General features: G+C 44.0%; 2 protein-coding genes across 3 annotated transcripts; both read left to right on the plus strand.

Moving 5' to 3' along the window:
* Positions 1–7,427: 7,427 nt before the first annotated feature.
* Positions 7,428–12,286, plus strand: LOC110534586 (docking protein 1). Its single transcript, XM_021619497.3, has 6 exons — positions 7,428–7,834; positions 8,736–8,894; positions 9,288–9,446; positions 9,919–9,988; positions 10,226–10,401; positions 10,924–12,286. The coding sequence occupies exons 1-6, from the start codon at positions 7,754–7,756 to the stop codon at positions 11,842–11,844; spliced, it is 1,566 nt and encodes a 521-aa protein (XP_021475172.3). The 5' UTR covers positions 7,428–7,753; the 3' UTR covers positions 11,845–12,286.
* Positions 12,287–12,398: 112 nt separating this feature from the next.
* LOC110516565 (semaphorin-4F) lies at positions 12,399–26,184 on the plus strand. 2 transcript variants are annotated; one of them, XM_090187955.1, is made up of 15 exons: positions 12,399–12,572; positions 12,648–12,847; positions 13,889–14,022; positions 14,971–15,030; positions 17,220–17,318; positions 19,839–19,950; positions 20,443–20,553; positions 21,562–21,701; positions 21,849–22,030; positions 22,254–22,398; positions 22,628–22,832; positions 22,963–23,072; positions 23,192–23,334; positions 24,110–24,165; positions 25,069–26,184. In XM_090187955.1, exons 2-15 carry the CDS (start codon positions 12,745–12,747, stop codon positions 25,605–25,607), a joined length of 2,139 nt encoding a protein of 712 aa, XP_090044081.1. In that variant the 5' UTR covers positions 12,399–12,572; positions 12,648–12,744; the 3' UTR covers positions 25,608–26,184. The 2 variants fall into 2 exon arrangements, with proteins under 2 accessions (XP_090044081.1, XP_090044080.1); XM_090187954.1 differs by lacking the exon at positions 12,399–12,572 and having other exon boundaries at positions 12,606–12,847.
* Positions 26,185–27,928: the final 1,744 nt, after the last annotated feature.

Below are 27,928 nucleotides of genomic sequence, written 5' to 3' on the forward strand. Positions count from 1 at the left end.
GGTAGTTCTGCAGCAAAACCAGAGGAACAACATAATGAATTGTATTGTCTTTCCTCCTTTTGCTCAACTGTCTCTGTAAATTATTGAAGTTATCAGTTGTTCATTGTTGGGCTGGGTTTATACTGCAAGTGTAACCTGATCCCAGATACGTTTGTCATCTTGTCAACACCAGTGCTGTCATTGTGAAGCCAAACATGGTATGACGGTGAGGTTGCATGATGGTACAAAAAGACTGGCACTCGCACTACACCAAACCCCTATTCACATCGATGGGAACGCAGTGGAGAAGCTGAACAGCTTGAAGTTCACTGACAATCTGAAATAGTCCAACCACACAGTGTGGTGAAGGCGCACCAGTGCCTCTTCAAACTCTTAAGAGTCTGAAGAAATTTGGCTTGGCCCCTAAGACCATCACAAACTTTTGCAGATGTACAATTGAGAGCATCCAGTCGGGCTGTATCACCGTCTGGTACGGCAACTGCATCGCCCACAACCGCAGGGATCTCCTGGGGGGGGGGGGGGGTCTGCCCAATGCATCACCGGGCGTATACTGCCAGCCCTCCAGGACCCCTACAGCACCCAATGTCACAGGAAGGCCAACAAAAAAATCAAGGACATCAACCACCTGAGCCACAGCCTGTTCACCCCGCTAAGGTGAGGTCACTACAGGTGCATCAAAGCTGGGCCCGAGAGACTGAACAACAACTTCTAAGGCCATCAGACTGTTAAATGGCCATCACTAGCCGGCTACACCCCGGTTACTCAACCCTGCACCACCCCGGTTACTCAACCCTGTACCACCCCGGTTACTCAACCCTGCACCACCCCGGTTACTCAACCCTGCACCACCCCGGTTACTCAACCCTGCACCTTAGAGGCTGCTGCTCTATATACACAGACATGGAATCAATGGTCACTTTAATAATGGAACACTAGTCACTAATAATGTTTACATACTGTTTTACTCATTTCATATGCATATAATGTATTTTAGTCAATGTCACTCCAACATTGCTCACCCTAATTTCTTAATTCCATTATTTTACTTTAAGATTTGTGTGTGTTGTGAATTGCTACATACTACTGCGCTGTTGGAGCTAGGAAAGCAAGCATTTTGCTACACCCGCGATAACATAAATATGTGTATGTGACCAATACGATTTGAAATGTAAACGTTAATGGGGTAGGGACGTCCCGTGGATTCCGGATAGCAAGGGCCCATGTAAATCTCAATCTCTGTGCAGAGCCCTCTGTGCACCACGAGGTGAAAGTCACAGCCTCTACGGAGTGTCTAGTGTGGTGGTGTGTAAGTGCAGCCTTATGTTTACTCTAATAGGGAGCCTTGAAACTGGGTCTTTGTCACAACATTATTTTCAAAGTGCACCATAAGGCCCTGGTCAAAAGTAGTGCCCTACGAAGAGAATATGGTTCCGTTTGGGATATTACCTTCTTAGTGAAGTGCCTCTGATACTCTGAGCAGATGTGTCCTCGGGTCTGGTCTGCGGTGTGGGCACCAGGCTGGTACTCGGTGGTGCAGGGCTCCTTCAGGCCGCTAGGGGGCTTCCTCTGCCCAGGGACGTAGCGATCAGGGCCCTGGTACCGGTCCTGGTACTCTGACACCCAGGCCCTCCTGGATGGATGGTGAAGCATATTAAAGTCTGTCATAAATCGGCCCTAACCTAGCTATGTTTTTTTTAGGGGGTAGATAATCTAGCTATGTTTTTTTAGGGGGTAGATAATTTAGCTATGTTTTTTTTAGGGGGTAGATAATCTAGCTATGTTTTTTTAGGGGGTAGATAATCTAGCTATGTTTTTTTATGGGGTAGATAATCTAGCTATGTTTTTTTAGGGGGTAGATAATCTAGCTATGTAGATAATCTAGCTATGTTTTTTTAGGGGGTAGATAATCTAGCTATGTTTTTTTATGGGGTAGATAATCTAGCTATGTTTTTTTAGGGGGTAGATAATCTAGCTATGTTTTTTTAGGGGGTAGATAATCTAGCTATGTTTTTTTAGGGGGTAGATAATCTAGCTATGTTTTTTTAGGGGGTAGATAATCTAGCTATGTTGTTTTAGGGGGTAGATAATCTAGCTATGTTTTTTTAGGGGGTAGATAATCTAGCAATGTTTGCAGATCTGAAGGTCTGGAGGACAGGTATAAGCAGTAGCGGTGGAGCTGCTAAAATTCCAGAATACTCCCCAACTGGGTTTATTGTGACATCACTTTTACCTCTGGCTATTACAGACGCCAGACTATCTGATGGACATAACCTCTGCAGCACCACTTGACTGTTAATGGGTTGCTGGGTGAAGGGGATTGCTATGAATCACTGTATGTGTGAATCACTATGTAATCTGCCCTGTAGAAGTCTGCAGTTATTATCTATCGCAGTGAACAGATTACAGGAGCTTGAGACAGATGCAAGAAAACTGGCATGGGGTGGAACGAGCTGGAGGAGACTGTCCTGAACAGAGTGCGAAGGAGAGGAGTCGTCCATGGCCTGTGCACCATGGCCTTAGGTAAGTAAGTATGAACAGATCCCTCCTTTCAATCCGTGTCGGTATGTGGATGTGATGTACTGTACCAGTTGAGTGTGGCCTCAGGCAGGATGCACTGCGGGCCTCTCAGTGTGGACGGGTTGTCCCAGTGTGTGTAACTCTGGCTGTAGGTGGTCACACCGTTGAATGGCAGCCCTACACACACGTGGATGAGAGTTATTATGAATAATCCCATATACTGCTTCATACTGCACCTACGTCACAAGTTTAACATGTTATTGCCAATGAGGTTTGGCCAACAGGCTCTCAACAAAGTAGGTGGCTCGGCCTGCATTAAAGCGTCTCAGAGTAGGGAGTGCTGATCTAGGATCAGGGTGGATGGTGGTAGCTCGGCCTGTATTAAAGCGTCTCAGAGTAGGGAGTGCTGATCTAGGATCAGGGTGGATGGTGTTGAGTATTATGTTTCCCCCTACTGGGTGGCTATGGGACCTACCTAGGTGCATGCAGGTTGTACATCCCAAATGGCACCCTATTTGCAATATAGTGCACTACTTTTGACCAAAGCCATATTCCCGATATAGTGCCTATAGGGTTCTGGTCAAAAGTAGTGCACTATATATATATATATACACACACATTAGTGTTCTATTTGGGACATAAGGCTGGTGATAGAAAGCCTACCTAGGTGCATGAGGTTAGACTGGGTGGCTATGGGTATAGAACAGTGTTTAATATATTGTTATGTCTCTATAGGACCTACCTAGGCGCATGAGGTTAGACTGGGTGGCTATGGGTATAGAACAGTGTTTAATATACTGTTATGTCTCTGTAGGACCTACCTAGGCGCATGAGGTTAGACTGGGTGGCTATGGGTATAGAACAGTGTTTAATATATTGTTATGTCTCTATAGGACCTACCTAGGCACATGAGGTTAGACTGGGTGGCTATGGGTATAGAACAGTGTTTAATATATTGTTATGTCTCTATAGGACCTACCTAGGTGCATGAGGTTAGACTGGGTGGCTATGGGTATAGAACAGTGTTTAATATATTGTTATGTCTCTATAGGACCTACCTAGGTGCATGAGGTTAGACTGGGTGGCTATGCGCTGGTTGATCTGGCCTTCCAGCCTAGATGAGTGGGTCATGTCCCGACGGAACTGCTCCGCCCTTAACCGCTCCACCTGCAGCGGGAGCTCCCCATCACTTCCTGTGACAACAGGAACAGGTAGTACACACACATATGTTATTGGTGCTGGTCTATCATCTTGCACTAAAGCGGATAAACTGTGGAGTTATAAGGCCATTCAAAGCCTCAAATAAAAACATGTTGTCAATACAAAATGAACAGGGTATTCCCTCTCTCACCTTCTCCACTGCCGATGTGAGGCAGCTCCACCATGTCCTTGGGTGTCGTTGTGACCCCCAGTGCCGGGTCCCCTGTTGCATGTGTCCATGCCTCTTTCCTGGCAGGGCGGGACGGGAGGGAGTTATGGACTGAGGTTGAGGAGAGAGAGGGAGAGACCGACCTTCGTTCCCCAGAGTCGGAGCTCGAACGCTGTGGTGGTATCTGGCTCTGCCCCTTCTCTGGAGGAGCTGTCCTTTCCACTTGGATCTTACTGAAACTCTCACTGTCCAACGTAGCTGCCCTCACTGTTCTCCCCTTCTGTAGAGAGACACAGAGAGAGAGGGGAGATGGAGAGAAGAGAGACAGAGAGAGGATGAGAGAGAGGGGAGATGGAGAGAAGAGAGACAGAGAGAGAGGAGAGAGAGGGGAGATGGTGAGAAGAGAGATAGAGAGAGAGGATGAGAGAGAGGGGAGATGGAGAGAAGAGACACAGAGAGAGGGGATGAGAGAGAGGGGAGAGGGAGAGAAGAGAGACAGAGAGGGGAGAGAAGAGAGACAGAGAGGGGTGAGAGAGGGGGAGAGAAGAGAGACAGGGAGGGGTGAGAGAGGGAGAGAAGAGAGACAGAGAGAGAGGATGAGAGAGAGGGAGAGACAGAGAGAGAGGATGAGAGAGAGGGGAGATGGAGAGAAGAGAGACAGAGAGAGAGGAGAGAGAGGGGAGATGGAGAGAAGAGAGAGAGGATGAGAGAGAGAGGAGATGGAGAGAAGAGAGACTGAGAGAGAGGGGAGATGGAGAGACAGAGAGAGGGTGAGAGGTGGAGAGAGAGGGGAGACGGAGAGAAGAGAGACAGAGAGAGAGGAGAGAGAGGGGAGATGGAGAGAAGAGAGACAGAGAGAGAGAGGGGAGAGAAGAGAGACAGAGAGAGGGGATGAGAGAGAGGGGAGAGAAGAGAGACTGAGAGAGAGGGGAGAGAAGAGAGACAGAGAGGGGTGAGAGAGAGGGAGAGAAGAGAGACAGAGAGGGGTGAGAGAGAGGGAGAGAAGAGAGACAGAGAGAGAGGATGAGAGAGGGGAGAGGGAGAGAAGAGAGACAGAGAGAGAGGGGAGAGAAGAGAGACAGAGGGGATGAGAGAGAGGGGGAGAAGAGAGACACAGAGAGAGAGGATGAGAGAGAGGGGAGATGGAGAGAAGAGAGACAGAGAGAGGTGGAGAGAGAGAGGGGAGAGAGCGAGGATGAGAGAGAGGGGAGAGGGAGAGACAGAGAGAGGGTGAGAGGTGGAGAGAGGTTGAGAGAGACAGAGAGGGAGGGAAGAGAGGGTGAGAGGTGGAGAGAGGAGGGGAGAGAGAGAGAGAGAGGTTTGAGACTGACTAAGATAAGATAATATCAATGCATCTACCATGAAATGCCCCTAAGGTATGCCAGTCAAGGGACAGGTAAGACAAGTAAGTTAGTTCTTGTGGCTGAGGGACTCACCTGAGTGAAGGCAAAGGCGGGGTTCTGTGGGCCGTTGGTAATCGTCTGGAAACACTGTCTGTAGTACTGAGCCCACATATCCGCCAACTGAGAGACAGACAGGCAGGCAGAAAGACAGACAGACACACAGATAGGAAGACAGGATAGACAGACAGGCAGGCCAAATCAGGGCAGTGTGAATGTGTACAGTTTGTACACTCTAAAAATTAAGAGTACAACAAAGGTTCTTCTACGATCCTCAAAGTTCTTCAAAGAACCGTAGGGTTCTTGGCACTGAAAATTGCCCCCAAAATGTTCTTAGAAGAACCCCATAGCAGGTGGGGTTCATCGAGGAGCCACCTTGGTTCTTGGGGGTTCTTGCAGGAACCTAACTGCCCACCTGAAAAATGTGGATTTGAATTTGAAAGGACAGCAGGTGCAGGCCCTTAACTTAAATGTAAAGATCTCCTCAATTTAAGTAAGGTTTGTCCCTTGTATCATCTAAATGTATATTGTTTTATGATGATACCATCTATCTTTTCATATTTATGCTAATCTTTCTAAAACAGAAAATTGACAATTGAATGGATATAAAACCAACAAAGAGGTGAGAATATGTAGGCTATAAGAATATGTTGAAGGCTAGCTGTATTGGCTGCAGATGACTGAACTGCTCACTTTTGTGTCTGTGACTGCAGGTATACAGAGGAAGAGGCATACAAAGGTATGTCAATTAGTATTGGTATGTTATGCAGATCACATGTACCATCCTCCTCCTTTACCTCTTCAATGAATATCCTATAGGCCTCTACATTATGGACAAGGTATGTGTATGAAAACCATTATCAAAACAGTTTTTTCATTCACATTTACCACAAAAACCAAGGTATGAATACTGTCGTGTGCATGTTTTGTTAATCATCTGTATAATTACTATTTCTGGATTCACAGACTTCACCCTCCCTACACCTCTGTTGAATATAACAGGAAACCTGTTCGATCACCATGCACTGCAAAATCATTCTGGCTGTGGATATGGAGAACATCAACAGGCCAGAGGATATACCCATGTGACTTGGAGCTCTGCTGGGAGTTTACCTCAGATTGAGATGAGTGAATTCTGCTTTGCCACTAAAATCATAATAAACACTGACAATTAAAACATTGTGTTATTGTTATGCTGATGACTAATAATACATTTTAAAAAAGGGGGGGGGGGGGGTACACCAAAAGGTTATTTGAGGATACTTTAAAAGGAGTTATTTGAAGAACTTGGGGTCCCCCACAGTTTCAATTTGAAGAACCCCTAAAGGATACTCCAGGAACCCTTTCCTTTTAGAGTGTATGGCATTAGTATTAGTATACACGTGGAAAAGTGTTGGTGTGTGTGTGAGAGAGAGGGAGAGACAGAGCGAGTTAGTTGTACCTTCTGGTGTGTGGTGCAAGACGGCTCTGCATGCAGCCTGAACAGCCTGAGGTGCCGATCACTGGGGGGCTTGTAGTCAGCCCCATAGGTGCTTTGCTGCCCCACTCTGGCCTGAGGGCCCCGAGACTGGAGGAGAGAAGAGTGGAGAGATGGATGAACCCCCACCTTTAACCAACCAAGAGCATCAGTGAACATGATTCATTCTAGTAAGCATTATGAGACAATCTCATGAATGACCTATTCTTACTCGTTGAATAGCCTAGTGTTTATGTTATGAAAATGATAAAATATGGCAATGATAAACCCGTACTAGACATACCTGAATTTGCCTTAAAGAGTGCATTAAATTGCTCTTGTTCCCTGATATTTAAGATGGTCATTCGTCAAGGATAAATCGGGGTCAACCCTAGCCTAACTAAAACAGGCTACGTGAGACAGTGGCTAAATGTGTGTTGGAAAACTCATAATAGTCTATGTTCCATAGAACGTTGGAACGTTTGAGTCAACATAATATACTTTTATCGATTCCTTAGTTACGCAGCGATATCCTAAATAGGGCGATGTCACAGCGTTCCAAAATAATCTGAGTCTTCGTAGCCGTTCTAAAAACATTGGTCATAAATGAAAGAACAATGAACAATACAAACATCGTAATAAAATCAACCATGAATGGGCGGTTTCACTTCCTTCAGTCTTCACAATACACGTCTTATTCACTGTATGGTTCTCTGTGTAGGCAATTGTTCATTGTATGACATCACAAGGGTTGGTCTTTGTCGATTCAGGTAGTTAGAGGAACGTGCATTAACGCCCTGGACCAGACGTAGTAGCCTGGGGCGGTGAGAAAGGTGTGGACGCGGTCATAATTTCACTGTAGGTTTAGCCTCTGACGTAACGAAAGAAAAGCACACCTACATTTGTCAGGGGGAGAGTTTGACGGTACTGAAATCACAAGTGTAGGATTAGGATACCGTAAACTAACATATATCACAGTCAAATCCAAGTTATTGGTTAAAGTTCAGTTGAATGCCGAGAGACGCTTTGAACATAATGGACACTCATGTGAAAGCAGGACAAGTTTACCTTCAACACAGAAATGTAGAAAAGGTAAGCACGTAACTTTATTTAGCTCACTTAATTGTACACATCCTGGTACCTTACCTATCTTGTTTTTGTGGAATGACAATAAAAGTCAATAGGAACATATTGTATTTATTTAGATTTTGAATGCAGCTTTATAACAGTCTTGTAATGTAAGTTTTTATTTAGTTTTTTTCGAGTGTTTTGATATTGGCTATTGATGTTATCATGTAAACTGCCACCCCCTTGTTTACTCTATGTACTGTGTATGACAGCCATCTAATCCCTCTACCACTCCACTTGACATTTTAAAGTATATGATTGCAGTATACGAGGACATTTACTGTAGCCGAAATGTTGAAGTATTTTTTGCAGAGACAGGCTACGTTGGTAATGGTGTGTGTGTAAAGGTGTGAGGGGGGAACGGATCCTCACATGCGTGTCCAGACACAGTACTGCTCACAGTTTCCTCATGGCACATTCCAACGCAATATGTCCCAAAAGGCACCCTATTCCCTTTTCAGTGCACTCCTTTTGACCAGGACTCACGGGATCTCTGGTCAAAACTAGTGCACTATGTAGGGGATAGGGTGTCATTTGGGATGTAAATGTAAATATGGCTAGGCACACGTAAAACAACGCATGTACTGTACCTGAGCACACATACCTCATCTACCACTGCACCTTTATTTAAAAATAGGCAGATGTGCTGGAGAAGGTGTGGGGGGGGTGATATTCTGAGTCTGTCATTTGACTAATGTGTTGTGGGCGAAATGGGAAAACTAGATACTCACTTTTTTTAAAAATGATTTTTCTCACCCACAAATTTTTCTTCCATTCTCTTGGCCTTTCTCTTTTTCTCCCCATTATTTCTGTCTTCCCTCTCTCCCCTCATCCCCTTTCTTCCCTCCCTCCGCCCTCCCTCCAGAAGTGGAAGCAGCATTGGCTGACTCTCTACCCCTCCAGCCGCTGCGGTGTAGCCAGGCTAGAGCGCCAGGAAGTGGGGGGAGGAGAGCGGGCCGGTCCCTCTGGGGTCTGGAAGCACCAGGACAAAGTTAAGGAGAAGAGGGTGATCCGTCTGTCAGAGGTAAACTTTACTGCTGTACTTGTCTTCCTTACTAGCACTGACTTTGATTAGCTGCATTATTGAGGATTTTTATTTTACTGGCACTGACTGTGATACAGTATGTGGTTGTCTTACCTAACTTAGTTGAATGCACTATAATTGGCTCAGGATATGGACAAGCCTAAGGCCCTGCGAGAGACTAGCGTCCTGTCTAGAGGGCGTACTTTTACATGAAACTGGCTCATGATACAGAAACAGGAGATAGGCCCCTGCTCCTATGAGCTGTTAGAGCTTGCACAAGCCTTACCCCCAATCTATCTCTTTAATGCTGAGTGCCAAGCAGAGACGCACCAAGTCACATTTTTTACAGTCTCAGGATAAGAGTGTCTGCTAATGGAGAAAATGTAAATGTAGGTGATCAGGGTCCTGAGGCTGCCCCCACACGCTGAGGCCTGCCCCAAAGACAACATGGCCGCCTTCTGTGTGGAGACAGGCGGCAGGAGGTACGTCTTCGCAGCGGATAAGGACGACTGCGTGGAGTGGGTGGAGAGGATGTGTAACCTCGCCTTCCAGGTGAGAATAGCCGCTTCTGTTGTTGTCTTGTGACTGTTATGGATCAGTCTCAATTCAACATTTTGACAGTTACAGATCGAAGTAGAATCATACTTTATTAGCATTCAACAACGCTGAATTAGGAATTTGTCTCGGTATTGGTACAAGGCTAACAGCAAACGCCATTATTCACTGGTCTCTCTATCATTAAACTCTTTTCATCACCAAACGGTTATTATATAGAGGATGTGTACACTCTTAGAAAATAGGTTGTAAAAGGGCTCTTCTGCTGACCCCATAGGAGAAACCGGTTTTGTTCCCTGTATAAACCTCTGTAGAAAGGGTTCTACATGGAAGCCAAAGGGGGTTCTCCTTTGGGGACAGCCGAAGAACCCTTTTAAGGTTCTAGATAGCACCTTTTTTTTCTAAGAGTGTAGGTATCTGTGAGGACAGTTCATCTCTGTCTAATGTAAATACATGTCTTGTCTCCCAGGGAGGCTCCACTGGTCAGCAGCCCCAAATTCAGATGGAGGACAACCAGATCTACGTCTCCAGGGAGGAAGGTGAGAAGCACATCAGATATCCTAGTGACCACACAAACTATAACGAACAGCCATTCTTCTGTCTGTTTATGTCTAATGGGCGTATGATTACTGCTGTCTTGGAACAGGTTCTTCTTTTCAAAGATATTACTACGAACAAAGGAAAGATAAACACAAAATATAAAACAAGAAATAGAAATGAACACCGTCCATAGTGCTTCGGTCATGACCGCCACTCTCCCTCCTCTCTCCCCTCAGTTAGTGAGTTCAGGGTGGGTGTGAAGCAGACGGGTGTAGCGATGCGCTGCGGCCTCCAGGGGGAGTACTATTGGCTGCAAGTGGCCCAGGAGGGGCTGGTCCTTAAGGAGGCGGAGACCAGAAAGAGTTTGCAGGACTGGCCCTATCGGCTGATGCGACGCTATGGCAGAGACAAGGTCAGTAGAACCATGGAATTTAGAATCTCATTGAGCCATAGAATTAGATTCCTAATCTGTTACTAGTTTTAATCTAATGCTACTCACTAGTGTCTAATTTCAAGGCCGTCACAGTATGGTACTATGCTGCGCTACAAAGGCAAAACGCAGTAACTACATCATTTTTTGGGACTGCAAATTCTGACTTCAAAGTCTTTTTCTCTCTAAAAAGACAGCAATTTCTGGTACTTCGTGATATGTTCTGATCAACTGGCTTGTTCTTGTGTCAGGAAACAAAATCCCACACTAATCAGATAATATACCTGGCCATTACAACACATCAAAGTTACTGTGTTTGGCCTTTTTAGGGCAGTGTGGGTCCAAAAAAAGGATGTGTCTAAGGATCATTGTAGGGTCATCAGTGTCCAATCAAGAAGGTTGCAGGTTATAATACGTTTGGTGCCCACATTCAGTTATGCAATTTTCCAGTGAACACCTGTGGGAATTTTCTCAAATCATTGTGTCCTCTTGGTTCTCCCACAGTTGACATTCAACATTGAGGCGGGCCGGCGCTGTGACTCTGGACCCGGAACCTTCACCTTTGAGACGTGCCAAGCTGACGTCATCTTCAGCCTCATCGAGACCGCCATACGGGAACAGAAGGCCGTCGCCGGGGACGAATGTGGGCAGGGCGACACTGTGGTTGCTAACCGTAGCCCTAATATGCCTCGTGCTCGTTCACCACTGCCCAAACTACCAGATAGCGCAACCATTTTGGAGGGCAGCTACAGTTTTAAACCAGTATTTTCAAATGCTATTGGCTCAGAGCAGTGTTTGTACTCACAGCCGCCTAATTTGATTGGCTCTGAGGAGTGTCCGTACTCTGAGCCAGCAGACAGTATTAAACCCAAAGCCCCCAGCCTCAACTCCTATCTGACGCCCCCAACAGCCTCCACCCTCACCCCCTCTAATCACTATGTCAACCGAACGGAACCAGTGTACGCCGACCCAGCAGACATCCTCTCACTCACACCCCCGAGATCTACACCACCACCACCCCCGCCCACTTCATCTTCCTGCTCTTATCACCACGACAACAAGCCAGAGCCGGTCTACTCCGAGGTGTACGACCGTGCGAGTCCTCTACCTGACAAGACTCAACAACAGAAACAGAGCCAGGACCAGCGGGGGCAGGAACCTGGCAAAGAGGAACCCATCTATAGTGAGCCTTGTGTGGGGACCCCAGCCAAGGGCCCCAACACTGACCCGTTCGCCCACCTTTACAGCCAGGTCTGCAAGCCAGGCTCTTCATCACCATCTTCATCATCCCCCTCTTCCTCACTGGCCTCCTCTTCCTCCTCATCATCATCGTCGTTGACCATTACCAGGACCTTGGCCACCAGGAGGCCCACTGCTGGACGCCAGTCACCAGAGGTCATCTATGAAAACATGGGGTTCATTTAGGATACTCTGCTGCGTCTGAAATGGCACCCTATTGCCCTTTAAGGTGCACTACTTCTGATCAGCGCCCATAAGGATATATTCAGACCAATACACACATTCACTCATTTCACAATGTTATTGTCTACTTACTTTATTTATTGAACTTGTTTTCACATACAGAATCATTGTTTTTTCTTATGATGTAATAACTTTTGTATAACGTGTTATGAATATCAATATTGCACACCAGTGTAATGAACATGGGAGAGGGAGAAAAGAGCCACAGAGATCTTCCCGAAGTCTGTCAGTGGTCGATGTAAATGTTTTGAAACAGTGTTAGCCGCCGCCTCCTCCCCAACAGAAACCAATGACTTCCGCTCAGTCTCACATCCTTTTCCTCATTTACTTTGTTTTACTGATGTGATTCAATAAAACAACAATGGGTGTGTATCCAGTAACTCTCCTTCCACTATTTGTTTTGTGCATTGATCATTTAATTATTATTATTTTTTAAATTGTGCCCCTCAATAAATTAGACTACTGTTCATTTCAATGCTGTTTACATGGGAATATGTGAACATTGATTTTGGTTGTGGGCGTGTATTGACGTGTGGTTTAGTGAGATTTGAACGCTTCCTGGTTTAACACATTGTAATAGTTCTATTACATACTGTACTGTACCTGACCTGGAGGCTATAAGTAGCCTATTATACCGTGTTAGAAATAGCACCAAATCGGACACCGAATAGGTAGGTGAGAATAAAAAAATACGCCGTATTTTGATACACTTGAACCGTACTTTTTTGTTTTCTTGGTTTCTGTAGGCGCTTCGTTCCCCCCTGTCATCCACTTTTGATAGAACGCCCCGAGCGTTTTAATGATGCGTAACTGACGCGCGGTCATCAACGGACATTCTCCCTGATGTCACTTCTCAACATGCGGACCACCTGTTTTATGGCCGTGATCTTGTGGCTCACAACTGGTTCATCTCGTTGTCAAACACCAATTCCCAATGTTCACGGAGGTGAGTACAGTACAGTTGGACAAACGGCCTCTCTCTCTCTACATACAAAATGTATAGCAATTTTAAAATGTATCGCAATTCCTAATGGATACGGTAACGTTATGGAGGCTACAATCTAATTAGTCATAGCAATGCAAATGATGTTGCCTAGCAAACAAGTACATTTGTAAGAAGTCTATTATCAGCACCCAGTGTGGTTTTGGTTGGCTAATTTATTCATCTGGGAGTGGAAATGGTTAATTACTTAATCCAACATTTAACCAGATGGGAAGGTTTGAGGCATGGTCGAGAAATGCCCATTAAACAACACCTTTAAAATGACTGAAGACAGGCGTGTCATTTCACTGCTGTTTTCACTAAGTACCTGGAATAATGCAGAGTGAGTATAGACTGGGGTTACAGTGTTATCCTAGTTTTGCCTGCTTTCATGGAAAGATAGGCCTAGGCTATAGGTCTTAGATTGTAATACAGAGAATGTGGAGGATTAAGATGCCCCACTCTTTGTGGTGTGCGTGTGTGTGTGTGTTAACACACAAATGCAACAAGGAGCAGTTTACCGGACACATATTGAGCCTATGTCACGGACGAAATAGCAAACGCAAAGGAGAGTTTAGCCCCAAAATTGTCTACCTAAATCAGCATTGAGTGACTGTTGAGTAGGGGTTTATTTATTACGCTGATTCTGTTGCAAAACATTTCTTAAACGGAATGAAATGGGGAGGGACCTAACTGAATTTGTCCAATAGAAACCATTTTTTGTTGTTTGGACTAATTATTGCACCCCAGCTCTGGGTAGCAGCCGACAGACCACAAGAGTGTTTCTCAGTAGAGGAAGTGACACAATTACTGATGCTTAGATATGGTTCCCTAAAAGTCCCTGTAAGTCAGTCTCATCCTTCGCACATTCACTCAAAGGTCAAAGGCAAATAAATGGGGTGGAGGAGGGGAGTCTATATATTACGGCGCCCTGGTCCAAAGTAGTGCACTGTAGGAAATAGCCATTTGGGGCACATCCCTAATGTTATGTCCTGTTCTCCTCAGGGTTAGGTGCAGTTCTGGGGGTGTCCAATGCCAGCGTCCTCCTGCAAGACCTCAGCTCTGAGACACTCTACCTGGGAGCCAGAGGCTCCATCCTGGCCCTGCACACCTCCAACCTCACCTGGAAACACCCATCAGTGAGAGAGAAAGGGAGGGAGAGACAAAGATGGGGGAGGGGGGAGGGACAGAGACATAAGAGGAAGTAGGGAGGGACAGGGAGATAAGAGGGCGGGGGAAGGGAGGGACAGGGAGATAAGAGGGCGGAGGAAGGGAGGGACAGGGAGATAAGAGAGCGGAGGGAGGGACAGGGAGATAAGAGGGCGGAGGGAGGGAGGGACAGGGAGATAAGAGAGCGGAGGGAGGGACAGGGACATAAGAGGATGGAGGGAGGGACAGGGAGATAAGAGGGCGGAGGGAGGGAGGGACAGGGAGATAAGGGAGGGAGGGACAGGGACATAAGAGGACGGAGGGAGGGACAAGGAGATAAGAGGACGGAGGGAGGGACAAGGAGATAAGAGGGCGGAGGGAGGGATGGACAGGGAGATAAGAGGGGGAGGGACAGGGAGATAAGAGGGAGATGGGAGAGCGGAGGGAGGGATGGACAGGGAGATAAGAGGGGGAGGGACAGGGAGATGGGAGGGAGGGAAGGAAGGAGGGACAGAGAGATAAAAGGGCAGAGGGAGGGACAGGGAGATAAGAGGGGGAGGTACAGAGAGATGGGAGGGACAGAAAGATGGGAGGGGGGAGACTTCTTCACTTGACTGTCTGTGTGTGCACGGTTATCTGTGCATATTTCCACTCTTGATCTTAGCTAACTGGCAGTGAAACGAGTGTGTATTTGTTTCAGTGTTTTCATGATGGGAGTATTCATGAACACAAAACCATAGAAAAACCTACGTCTTACCTGGGACAAACACACTATGCCAGACATTGATTAAACCTAGTCCTGGACAACTTTCTCAATAGAGATTCTCCACTGACACTGCTTTTTAGTCCAGTACTGGGCTTAACCTGATGTTTAACTGTGTGATGTAACTGTATGCGTTTGTGTGTTCTCTCTTTGACTTCCGTCTCTGTCTCTGCAGATTAAGTGGGAGGCAACAGAAGAGGAGAGGAAGTCCTGTATGGGTAAAGGCAAGAGAGAGGTGAGCAGCGTGGGGTGCTCTTGATCTGTGTGTGTGTGTGTGTGTGTATGTGTGTGTATGTGTGTGTGTGTGTGTGTGTGTGTGTGTGTGTGTGGTAAGAGATGACAGTGGCGGCTGGTGGGAGGAGCTATAGAAGGACAGGCTCATTGTAATTGCTGGAATGCAATAGATGGAACGGAGTCAGACATGTGGTTTCCATATGTTTGATTTGTTTGATAACATTCCATTCCAGCCATTACAATGAGCCTGTCCTCCTATAGCTCCTCCCACCGTCCTCGCTGCTCTGTAGTGTATCTACGTGGTTAAAGGTGTCGGTGAGATGCCATGCTTCACACCCATCACCTTTGCCTTTTGTCATACTCATCTATGTCATGATGTATGATACCGTTACCATAACGACTGCTTTACTGACTCTTCAGCTTCCTGTCAACAACACATCACATCCTGTATGTTTGGCTTTCAGATGACTTTTCACTTTGTATCTGGTCATCTTCAAAGACTGATAAACAGAAGCATGACTTACCTTAAATAGTCAGGGAGTTAGAGTTCTTCACTACCGTTTATTCAATGGGAGTAATATGAAAACCAACCTTGGCCTGTACACATTGTGTTCCTGGCACCTGAGTTGATAAACCCTGCATTGTACTTCTGATTATAACCATATTTTATTGATCTGTTTAGAGCCAGGTTCTCCTTATCTAGGATCATGCTATCTACCCCAAATCCTAACCTTAGCCATTATGGTGAGGAATGTAAACTGACCTGAGATCTGTGTCTAGAGGCAACTTTATCCTGCTCTGTTATGGCCCTGTGGTAAGAAGAAGTTGTCAAACATGCTTCAGCCTAGCTTAAACTAAAAGGCAATCAGGGACTTGAAAATCCCCAAAATATTCCTTATCCCAGGGCACTTGAACTGTTTCCGCATATCAAATCAAATCAATTTTATTTATATAGCCCTTCTTACATCAGCTGATATCTCAAAGTGCTGTACAGAAACCCAGCCTAAAACCCCAAACAGCAAGCAATGCAGGTGTAGTAGCACAGTGGCTAGGAAAAACTCCCTAGAAAGGCCAAAACCAAGGATGAAACCTAGAGAGGCTATGAGGGGTGGCCAGTCCTCTTCTGGCTGTGCCGGGTGGAGATTATAACAGAACATGGCCAAGATGTTCAAATGTTCCTAAATGACCAGCATGGTCAAATAATAATAATCACAGTAGCTGTCAAGGGTGCAGCAAGTCAGCACCTCAGGAGTAAATGTCAGTTGGCTTTTCATAGTCGATCATTAAGAGTATCTCTTCCACTCCTGCTGTCTCTAGAGAGTTGAAAACAGCAGGTCTGGGACAGGTAGCACGTCCAGTGCAGGTCAGGATTCCATAGCCGCAGGCAGAACAGTTGAAACTGGAGCAGCAGCACGGCCAGGTGGACTGGGGACAGCAAGGAGTCATCATGCCAGGTAGTCCTGAGGCATGGTCCTAGGGCTCAGGTCCTCCGAGAGAGAGAAAGAAAGAGAGAATTAGAGAGAGCATACTTAAATTCACACAGGACACCGGATAAGACAGGAGAAGTACTCCAGATATAACAGACTGACCCTAGCCCCCCGACACATAAACTACTGCAGCATAAATACTGGAGGCTGAGACAGGAGGGGTCAGGAGACACTGTGGCCCCATCGATGATACCCCCGGACAGGGCCAAACAGGCAGGATATAACCCCACCCACTTTGCCAAAGCACAGCTCCCACACCACTAGAGGGATATCTTCAACCACCAACTTACCATCCTGAGACAAGGCCGAGTATAGCCCACAAAGATCTCTGCCACGGCACAACCCAAGGGGGGGCGCCAACCCAGACAGGAAGATCACATCAGTGACTCAACCCACTCAAGTGATGCACCCCTCCTAGGGACGGCATGGAAGAGCACCAGTAAGTCAGTGACTCAGGCTCTGTAATAGGGTTTGAGGCAGAGAATCCCAGTGGAGAGAGAGGAACCGACCAGCCAGAGACAGCAAGGGTGGTTCTTTGCTCCATAGATCGTAAAGAATTAGAGATACAAACAGGCTTACGTTTTCCCCATCTGGTAATCTTAAATGGCACCCTAGTCCCCTATTCAGTGCACCACTTTTGACCAGGGCCTATAGGGGAGAATAGGATGCTGTTTGAGACATGTTTCTTTGTCTCCCTCTACAGGATGACTGTTATAACTACATCTGTCTGCTGGAGGTTCTGAAGGATGGAAGGATCTACGTCTGTGGCTCCTACGCCTACAATCCCAAGTGTGCTTTCATTGTCAGTCACGTTCTCTCTCCTCTGTCGCTTCTCATACTCTACACCTATATTATCATTATTATTATTATACTCTACACCTATATTATCATTATTATTATTATACTCTACACCTATATTATCATTAATATTCATATACTCTACACCTATATTATCATTATTATTAATATACTCTACACCTATATTATCATTATTATTATTAATATACTCTACACCTATATTATTATTATACTCTACACCTATATTATTATTATACTCTACACCTATATTATTATTATTATACTCTACACCTATATTATTATTATACTCTACACCTAAATTATTATTATACTCTACACCTATATTATTATTATACTCTACACCTATATTATCATTATTATTATTATACTCTACACCTATATTATTATTATACTCTACACCTATATTATTATTATACTCTACACCTAAATTATTATTATACTCTACACCTATATTATTATTATACTCTACACCTATATTATCATTATTATTATTATACTCTACACCTATATTATTATTATACTCTACACCTATATTATTATTATACTCTACACCTATATTATCATTATTATTGTTATACTCTACACCTATATTATCATTATTATTATTATACTCTACACCTATATTATCATTATTATTAATATACTCTACACCTATATTATCATTATTATTATTATACTCTACACCTATATTATCATTATTATTATTATACTCTACACCTATATTATTATTATTTGTATTATTATTATGATACTGTACACCTATATTATTTTTATTATTATTACATCCTATACCTATAATATTATTATGATACTCTACACCTATATTATTATTATACCCTACACCTATATTATTATTATACTCTACATCTATATTATTATGATACTCTACACCTATATTATTATTATACTCTACATCTATATTATTATGATACTCTACACCTATATTATTTTTATTATTATTACATCCTATACCTATAATATTATTATTATACCCTACACCTATATTATTATTATTGGTATTATTATTATACTCTACACCTATATTATTATTATTATACTCTACACCTATATTATTATTATTATACTCTACACCTATATTATTATTATTATACTCTACATCTATATTATTATTATTATACTCTACACCTATATTATTTTTATTATTATTACATCCATATTATTATGATACTCTACACCTATATTATTATTATACTCTACACCTATATTATTATTATACTCTACACATATAATATTATTATTATTATACTCTACACCTATATTATCATTATTATTATTATACTCTACACCTATATTATCATTATTATTATTATACTCTACACATATAATATTATTATTATTATTATACTCTACACCTATATTATCATTATTATTATTATACTCTACACCTATATTATTATTATACTCTACACCTATATTATTATTATACTCTACACCTATATTATCATTATTATTATTATACTCTACACCTATATTATTATTATTATTATTATACTCTACACCTATAATATTATGATACTCTACACCTATATTATTATTATACTCTACACCTATATTATTATTATACTCTACACCTATATTATTATTATTATTATGATACTCTACACCTATATTATTATTATACTCTACACCTATATTATTATTATACTCTACACCTATATTATTATTATACTCTACACCTATATTATTATTATTATACTCTACACCTATATTATTATTATACTCTACACCTATATTATTATTATACTCTACACCTATAATATTATTATACTCTACACCTATATTATTATTATTATACTCTACACCTATATTATTATTATACTCTACACCTATAATATTATTATACTCTACACCTATATTATTATTATACTCTACACCTATATTATTATTATACTCTACACCTATAATATTATTATACTCTACACCTATATTATTATTATTATACTCTACACCTATATTATTATTATACTCTACACCTATATTATTATTATACTCTACACCTATATTATTATTATACTCTACACCTATATTATTATTATACTCTACACCTATAATATTATTATACTCTACACCTATATTATTATTATTATACTCTACACCTATATTATTATTATTATTATTATACTCTACACCTATATTATTATTATACTCTACACCTATATTATTATTATGATACACCTGCTAGATGCTCGTTAACTGTTGTGGTGAAAGACATGTTATTCATTAAGCTCATGTATTTAGTTGACAGGCTTACACACATGATGTTCACGTCACAGGAGGTGGGACCTTAATTGGGGAGACCAGGCTCGTGGTAATGGCTGGAGCGGAATCAGTGGAACCAAATCAAATACATCAAACATATGGTCTCCATGTGTTTGATGCCGTTCCATTTGCGCCGTTCCAGACATTACTATGAGCCGTCCTCCCCTCAGCAGCCTCCACTGGTTCACATACACTACTAAATATAGACTGTGTGTGTGTTCAGGACCCAGTGACGTTTGTCCTAGTGAAGGAAGGTGGTGACAAAGTGAAGATGGAGAATGGGAAGGGGAAGTGTCCTTATGATCCCAGACAACCTCACACTGCTGTTACTGCAGGTTAGACACACACAATGCTGTTACTGTAGGTTAGACACACACTGCTGTTACTGCAGGTTAGACACACACACTGCTGTTACTGAAGGTTAGACACACACACTGCTGTTACTGTAGGTTAGACACACACACTGCTGTTACTGCAGGTTAGACACACACACTGCTGTTACTGCAGGTTAGACACACACACTGCTGTTACTGTAGGTTAGACACACACACTGCTGTTACTGTAGGTTAGACACACACTGCTGTTACTGCAGGTTAGACACACACACTGCTGTTACTGTAGGTTAGACACACACTCTGCTGTTACTGCAGGTTAGACACACACACTGCTGTTACTGTAGGTTAGACACACACTGCTGTTACTGCAGGTTAGACACACACTGCTGTTACTGCAGGTTAGACACACACACTGCTGTTACTGTAGGTTAGACACTCACACTCACAAACACGCTCACACTCTATCACATCCTGTCTATGTGTGTACTGTAGATGGAGTGCTGTACACCGCCTCCCCTTCTAACTTCCTGGGCACGATGTTTGACATCACCAGGGCAACAGGTCAAGAGGTGCACGTACATCAGTCCATCAACTGGCTCAGTGGTGAGACCCATCTGTCAATCACACACACTCCCAATGCATGTTGGGAAAGATGATAAAATACTTCTACTGTCCAAACTTCTGTAACACCAAACAACAACAGAATGTGTCCAATGAAGAGTTTAACTCAGGATGTGGTTTAGCAGTGTGGTGTTACTTACCTAATGAGTTCTCTTTGATGATGGTCTACATCTTTAACCATCCACGTGTTTTATGCCAGTAAAGTCATACCGTATAAAATAAACATCACCACAGCTCTGATGGAAACAGGATGTTTTGGTACAGTTTTATAAATGCTAACAGATAACTTGTCCGTTGGACATGGTGGGATCTTTTTGTGGCGGTAGAATGAAGGATGTGAGAAGTGAAGATGGAAACATCTTTATATGCTAGTATTGATGTAACAACCATCATAAGTAAACTGGGAGTCATGGTTGTGTGGTCCTCCCACTACGACTCGGGAAGTCATGCAGTTTATTAGGCTATAACTGAAAGTGCAAGGTGATTTTGACGCTCTTTTCCAATAAATATCGAGGGTCTTATTCTGGTGACGTGATGATCGATGCTTGACTGCAGTTTGACAAATACAAATGTTCTTGCTCTTATCGATAGTAATCTCATCATGTAGACTAGTGTTGCCACACTGTATCTGTGAGCTGTTGGCTAGAACGCTCGTGCCAAGACCAGAATATGCACATTTGCTACTTAACCTAACCTGAGATATAACTATCGGTACAGTTGAAAATGGAAACACATTGAACTTTACATTTTTATTCGGTACATGAAAACTTAAGCGAAAAATAATGTTTTGTGTGTCTACATCATCACACATTGATTTTTATCAGCATTTTTGTGTTTTGTGACAGTTTAGTGGAAACACCACTGATGAGAAAATGTGCAAGTTTGTCTGGGGCTACAAGGAAAATGTGAACCGTCGGGGGTGTTGAGGACTGGAGCTGGGAAGCACGACACACAATATGTCATTAATATGTCATTCTCTGATGAGTCCAGATCCAGAGTTTGTGAGTTCGGCCCTGGTCAGGGAGAGTCCTGGAGATGATGATAAAATCTACTTCTTCTTCACGGAGAACGCCTTAGAGTACGACCTTTACACCAAGGTCAGGGTCACACGGTTGGCCAGAGTCTGCAAGGTGAGATACATATCTCTCTCTGTCTGTCTGTCTCTCTTTCCTCTCTTTCTCTCTCTCTCCCTCTATTTTGCTCATGTGTGCTTTGACTCGTGCTCTCTCTCCATCCTTCTCATCCCCCTCTCCCCCATCCCTTTCCCTATCTGCTAGGGAGACGAGGGGGGCTCTAAGACCCTGCAGAAGCGCTGGACCAGTTTCCTGAAGGCTCAGCTGATGTGTCAGGACCGGGACAGTGGCCAGCACTACACCGTCCTGACCCACGCCTACCCCCTGGAACACCGCCTGGGAGACCCCAGCAGCACACACTTCTACACCCTCTTCACCTCCCAGGGGTAAGAGGGGAAGAGAGAGGGAGGGAGTAGGGGTAGAGATGGGGAGAGAGGGAGGTAGAGGAGGAGTAGAGATGGGAAATGGGGTGGAGAGTGAATGAGAGAGAGGACATATTGCGAGGGAAAGAGAGAGGAGAATCACTAAAATATGAATATTATGTTAGTGACTCATACGGACGGCATTACTGCAATTAACATGTTAATGTGTGTGTGTGTGTGTGTTTAGGAAAGGAGAGCGCGTGTCAGCAGTGTGTGTGTACAGCCTGGCTGACATCACCAAGGTGTTTGCGACGGGAGGCTTCAGAGATATGAAGAGGAACTGTGTGAACAGTGGCAGCTCTGAGTCTGTACCCGACCCCCGACCTGGACAGGTATTCACCAGACTCACCTGGGTTGTATTTATTAGGGCATGCAATGGAAAACATTTTAAAAACGTTCTGCAACGGATAGTGAAAGTTAGTGCTTCTTTCGAAAATGAGTGTTTCTTTGTTATTGGACGGATCCAGGTAGTCATTTTCCATTTCAGGGTTATTATCATATAGTGTCCTAGTATGTCCATCATCGTCATAACCCAGTGAACTGTTCTCTGTTCCCCCTCAGTGTGTCAACGATGTCCTGAGAGCCCGGGGTTACAACTCCTCCTTCGACATGCCCGACCGCGTGCTGCAGTTTGCCAAGGAACATCCTCTGTTGACGAACACTGTGGATGCAGCGCCCCTTCTGGTGAGGAGGGGAACCACATACACCAGGATCACAGCCACCAACATCTCCAACAGTGATGCTGCCCTACTACATCTGGGAACAGGTGAGAGAGAAAAACATCAAGTAATCGATAGACCAGGCAGTTAATTGACTATGCTGAACATATCAGAAAATGCTCTCATTTTGTGGTTGATGATGTTCTGTGGTGTGAATTGATGTGTGTTTTCACACAGATCAGGGGGAGTTACACAGTGTGTCTATTGTTGGTCGTACTGCTACTCTGCTGCAGGAGATTCCTCTGACAACCTCAGCAGAGCCCGTCAACAACATCCTCATACACCAGGTATCAGACACACACACACACACACACGCGCGCGCACACACACACACACACACACACACACACACTCAGACACACTCAGACAGACACACAGACATCTTTAACCCTTTGCTCCCTCCCAGGGCCATGTGGTGGTGGGCTCCCCCTCCTCTCTGTCCCTTGTGCCAGTAGAGGGGTGCAGGGTGTACTCCAGCTGTCAGGTGTGTGCCCGGGCAGCAGGATTAGGTTGTGCGTGGGACGTCAACACGAGAGCCTGTGTTGCGGAGTGAGTCTACATAGCATTCTCTTTGTGGGGGTTTGAGTCTCTTTCTCTCTCTCTCTCTCTTTCTCTCTCTCTCTCTCTCTCTCTCTCTCTCTCTCTCTCTCTCTCTCTCTCTCTCTCTCTCTCTCTCTCTCTCTCTCTCTCTCTCTCTCTCTCTCTCTTTCTCTTTCTCTCTCTCTCTCTCTCTCTCTCTCTCTCTCTCTCTCTCTCTCTCTCTCTCTCTCTCTCTCTCTCTTTCTCTCTCTCTCTTTCTCTCTTTCTCTCTCTCTCTCTGAATTCAATTCAAAGGCTTTATCGGCATGGGAAACATATGTTAAGGCCCTCCTTGGTAGGCCTCTCTCTATTTCTGTCTCTGTCTCTCTGTCTCTATGCCTGTCTCTGTCTCTCACTCTCTATGTCTGTCTCTGTCTCCCACTCTGTCAATTCAATTTCAATTTAAGGGGCTTTATTGGCATAGGATACATATGTTTACATTGCCAAAGGAAGTCAAATAGATAATAAACAAAAGTGAAATAAACAATAAAAAGTTTACATTTAACAGAACACTCCAAAAGAATAAAGACATTTTAAGTGTCATAATATGTCTAAATATACACTGTTGTAATGATGTGCAAAAAGGGAAATAAATCAACATAAATATAGGTTGTTTCTCTCTGTCTCTCCCTCTCCCTCCCTCCTGCTGTCCAGAACATTGCTTTATCTTCCTTCCTTTCAAACCAGTTGTTTCACTGTCACCCTCACATCTCACCGTCTCTCGTTGCTCTTCCTCTGTTCTCAGATCTCCAGTGCAGAGGGAGTCAGAGGACCCTTTGAAGGTGTGTGGCACTGGAGAGGGTGAGTACGAACACTATTCCACTATTAAACAGGTTGATTGGAATTGTAGTGCTAGAGGCGCACTACAGACCCTTGTTTGATTCCAGGCTGTATCACAACCGGCCGTGATTGGGAGTCCCATAGGGCGGCGCACATTTGACCCAGCATCGTCTGGTTTAGGGTCTGGCCGGGGTAGGCCGTTATTGTCAATAAGAATTTGTTCTTAACTGACTTGTATAGTTAAATAAAGGTTAAAAAATATATATATAATAATTATATCAGTTATATTCCACTATTACCCATGCATAAGGTTCTTATATCACATCTATTCCACTATTAAACATGCATACAGCCCTCATACCACATCTATTCCACTATTAAACATGCATACAGCCCTCATACCACATCTATTCCACTATTAAACATGCATACAGCCCTCATACCACATCTGGTCCACTATTAAACATGCAAACAGCATCTATTCCACTATTAAACATGCATACAGCCCTCATACCACATCTATTCCACTATTAAACATGCATACAGCCCTCATACCACATCTATTCCACTATTAAACATGCATACAGCCCTCATACCACATCTATTCCACTATTAAACATGCATACAGCACTCATACCACATCTATTCCACTATTAAACATGCATACAGCCCTCATACCACATCTATTCCACTATTAAACACATCCACCAAATCTACAACATTTCCAAACAGAATTAGGACGATCTCTCGCTCTTCCTCTCATCTAGTAACTCCCTCCCTCCTCTTGACCATACTTTCTATCTCTCCCTTTCTCTCTCTTTTACTCTCCATCCTTCCTTCTCACTCCTCCTCTCCCTCCAACTCCTCTTTCTCTCTCTGCTTCTGCCTCTCTCTGTCATCTCTCCCACCCCCTTCCCATCTCAGGTCGTTGTTCCCCTGTGGTGAAGGAGCTGCGTGTGAAGATGGGCCTGGTGGTCCTCCTCCCCTGTGACCACCCCCATCTCTCCCCTCTCCCCTGCGTCTGGGAGCACCCCCAGGGCCGCCACACCCAGCAGCACCACTCCCACCTGGAGGTCACCGTCTCCGGATCCAGCCTGGGCCTCTACTCCTGCCGCTGCTCAGTCCAGGGTGATTATTCCTGGGGTAGCGAACCCTGCCTCACAGCCTCCTACCAGCTCATCATGGAGGACCTCAGTGTCGAAGGCAGGGTGGACCCGGGGCTGTCGAGATCACCGGTATGGGTGTACATCTCCTATGTCCTGCTGGGGGTGCTGGTTGGAGCTTTAGGAGCCACTGTGTTCCTGAAGAGGCTGTGCTGGAGAGCAGCCCAGCACATCCCATTAGAGGACAGAAATGGGGGGGGAGCCAATCAAGGACAGCAGGGGCGGGGCCCCACCTGCTATGAGAATAAGCTGGTGATGGGTGACACGTCGGGCGGCCAATCGGGAGAGGGCGTTTTGTGAAGAGATGTCCAGAATTGACTTAATTGAAGGGAGTGTTTTGCCAGATGCGGCTTAGAGACTACTTTCTCTGAGGCTTTCTTTCTTTCTGTGTCTCTTTCTGTCTCTCTCTCTGTGTCTCTGTCTCTCTCTCTGTGTCTCTCTGCTTCTCTGTAACCAGGTTTCCATCCAACCTTTTTATGTGAGTAAAACATGTCACGACAGGCCTGATGGAAACAGCAAATTTTTGGGTAAACTTTCAATATGTCGACAAAACAAAATACGCTTGACAAGGTGGGATCGTTTTGTGTCTGTAAAGGGAATTATGTGAGAAACGGCGGTGGAAACACCACCTTTATAGGCAGATATTGATGTGATAACCATCATATCGATGCGATGGCATGTTGTGTGGTCCTCACACTACTACTCAGACAAGCATGCAGTTTATTAGCCTACAGATGAAATAAGTAATGATGAACTTCACAGGGAGGTGATGAGCTTGATGCTCCTTTCCAATAAATATCCAGGGTCCTATTCTGGTGACATGATGATCGATGCTTGGCTGCCGTTTGACAAATAAAACAAATCTTACTCTTATCAATAACATTGTCATGTAGACAAGCTTACCCCACTGTATCTGCCAGCTGCTGGCTACAGCGTACATACAAGGACCAGAGTGGGCACATTTGCTATTTATCGCAACACAGTTGAAAATTCGATGAAAGCCCGTCATCACCCACTGTCATCACTCACTGTCAGCACCCACTGTCATCACCCACTGTCAGCACCCACTGTCAGCACCCACTGTCATCACCCACTGTCATCACCCACTGGCATCACACACTGGCATCACCCACTGTCATCACCCACTGTCATCACCCACTGTCATCACCCACTGTCAGCACCCACTGTCAGCACCCACTGGCATCACCAACTGGCATCACCCACTGTCATCACCCACTGGCATCACCCACTGGCATCACCCACTGTTTCCAAGTCAATTTGGTGGAAACTCGGCACTGGTGGGAAAATGTGCATATTTTCCTTATGGATATTTTACAAAATTCACATGAAAATCTGTCACCAGTTGGATTGAAACCAAGCTAGTGACATCGCAGGGTAGGATTAAAAGTGAAAAAGATGGTGATTTCCAAACCGGCAACCAGTTTCTAGCCAGCGGGAGGGTATATACCTGCTCCCCACGTCACCACAAATCTCAGTGTTTGATGAAAATCACTGTTTTTCAAATGTTTTTGCTTTTAATGTCATTGGCTAGAACGTTATATATTTTTAGACAAAACGTAAAAATGCCGCGTTTTCATATGTTTAGACTCTGGCATTGTGCTGGAGATAATAAACATGAGGATGACAACATGTTTAGACTCTGGCATTGTGCTGGAGATAATGAACATGAGGATGACAACATGTTTAGACTCTGGCATTGTGCTGGAGATAATGAACATGAGGATGACAACATGTTTAGACTCTGGCATTGTGCTGGAGATAATGAACATGAGGATGACAACATGTTTAGACTGGCATTTTGCTGGAGATAATGAACATGAGGATGACAACATGTTTAGACTGGCATTGTGCTGGAGATAATGAACATGAGGATGACAACATGTTTAGACTGGCATTTTGCTGGAGATAATGAACATGAGGATGACAACATGTTTAGACTCTGGCATTGTGCTGGAGATAATGAACATGAGGATGACAACATGTTTAGACTCTGGCATTGTGCTGGAGATAATGAACATGACAACATGTTTAGACTCTGGCATTGTGCTGGAGATAATGAACATGAACATGACAACATGTTTAGACTCTGGCATTGTGCTGGAGATAATGAACATGAACATGACAACATGTTTAGACTCTGGCATTGTGCTGGAGATAATGAACATGAACATGACAACATGTTTAGACTCTGGCATTGTGCTGGAGATAATGAACATGAACATGACAACATGTTTAGACTCTGGCATTGTGCTGGAGATAATGAACATGAGGATGACAACATGTTTAGACTCTGGCATTGTGCTGGAGATAATGAACATGAGGATGACAACATGTTTAGACTCTGGCATTGTGCTGGAGATAATGAACATGAGGATGACAACATGTTTAGACTCTGGCATTGTGCTGGAAATCATGAACATGAGGATGACAACATGTTTAGACTCTGGCATTGTGCTGGAGATAATGAACATGACAACATGTTTAGACTCTGGCATTGTGCTGGAGATAATGAACATGAGGATGACATCATGTTTAGACTCTGGCATTGTGCTGGAGATAATGAACATGAGGATGACAACATGTTTAGACTCTGGCATTGT

The sequence above is a fragment of the Oncorhynchus mykiss genome, chromosome 10, assembly GCF_057628025.1.
Source record: "Oncorhynchus mykiss isolate SJ-2025 chromosome 10, ASM5762802v1, whole genome shotgun sequence".
Lineage (NCBI taxonomy): Eukaryota > Metazoa > Chordata > Actinopteri > Salmoniformes > Salmonidae > Oncorhynchus > Oncorhynchus mykiss.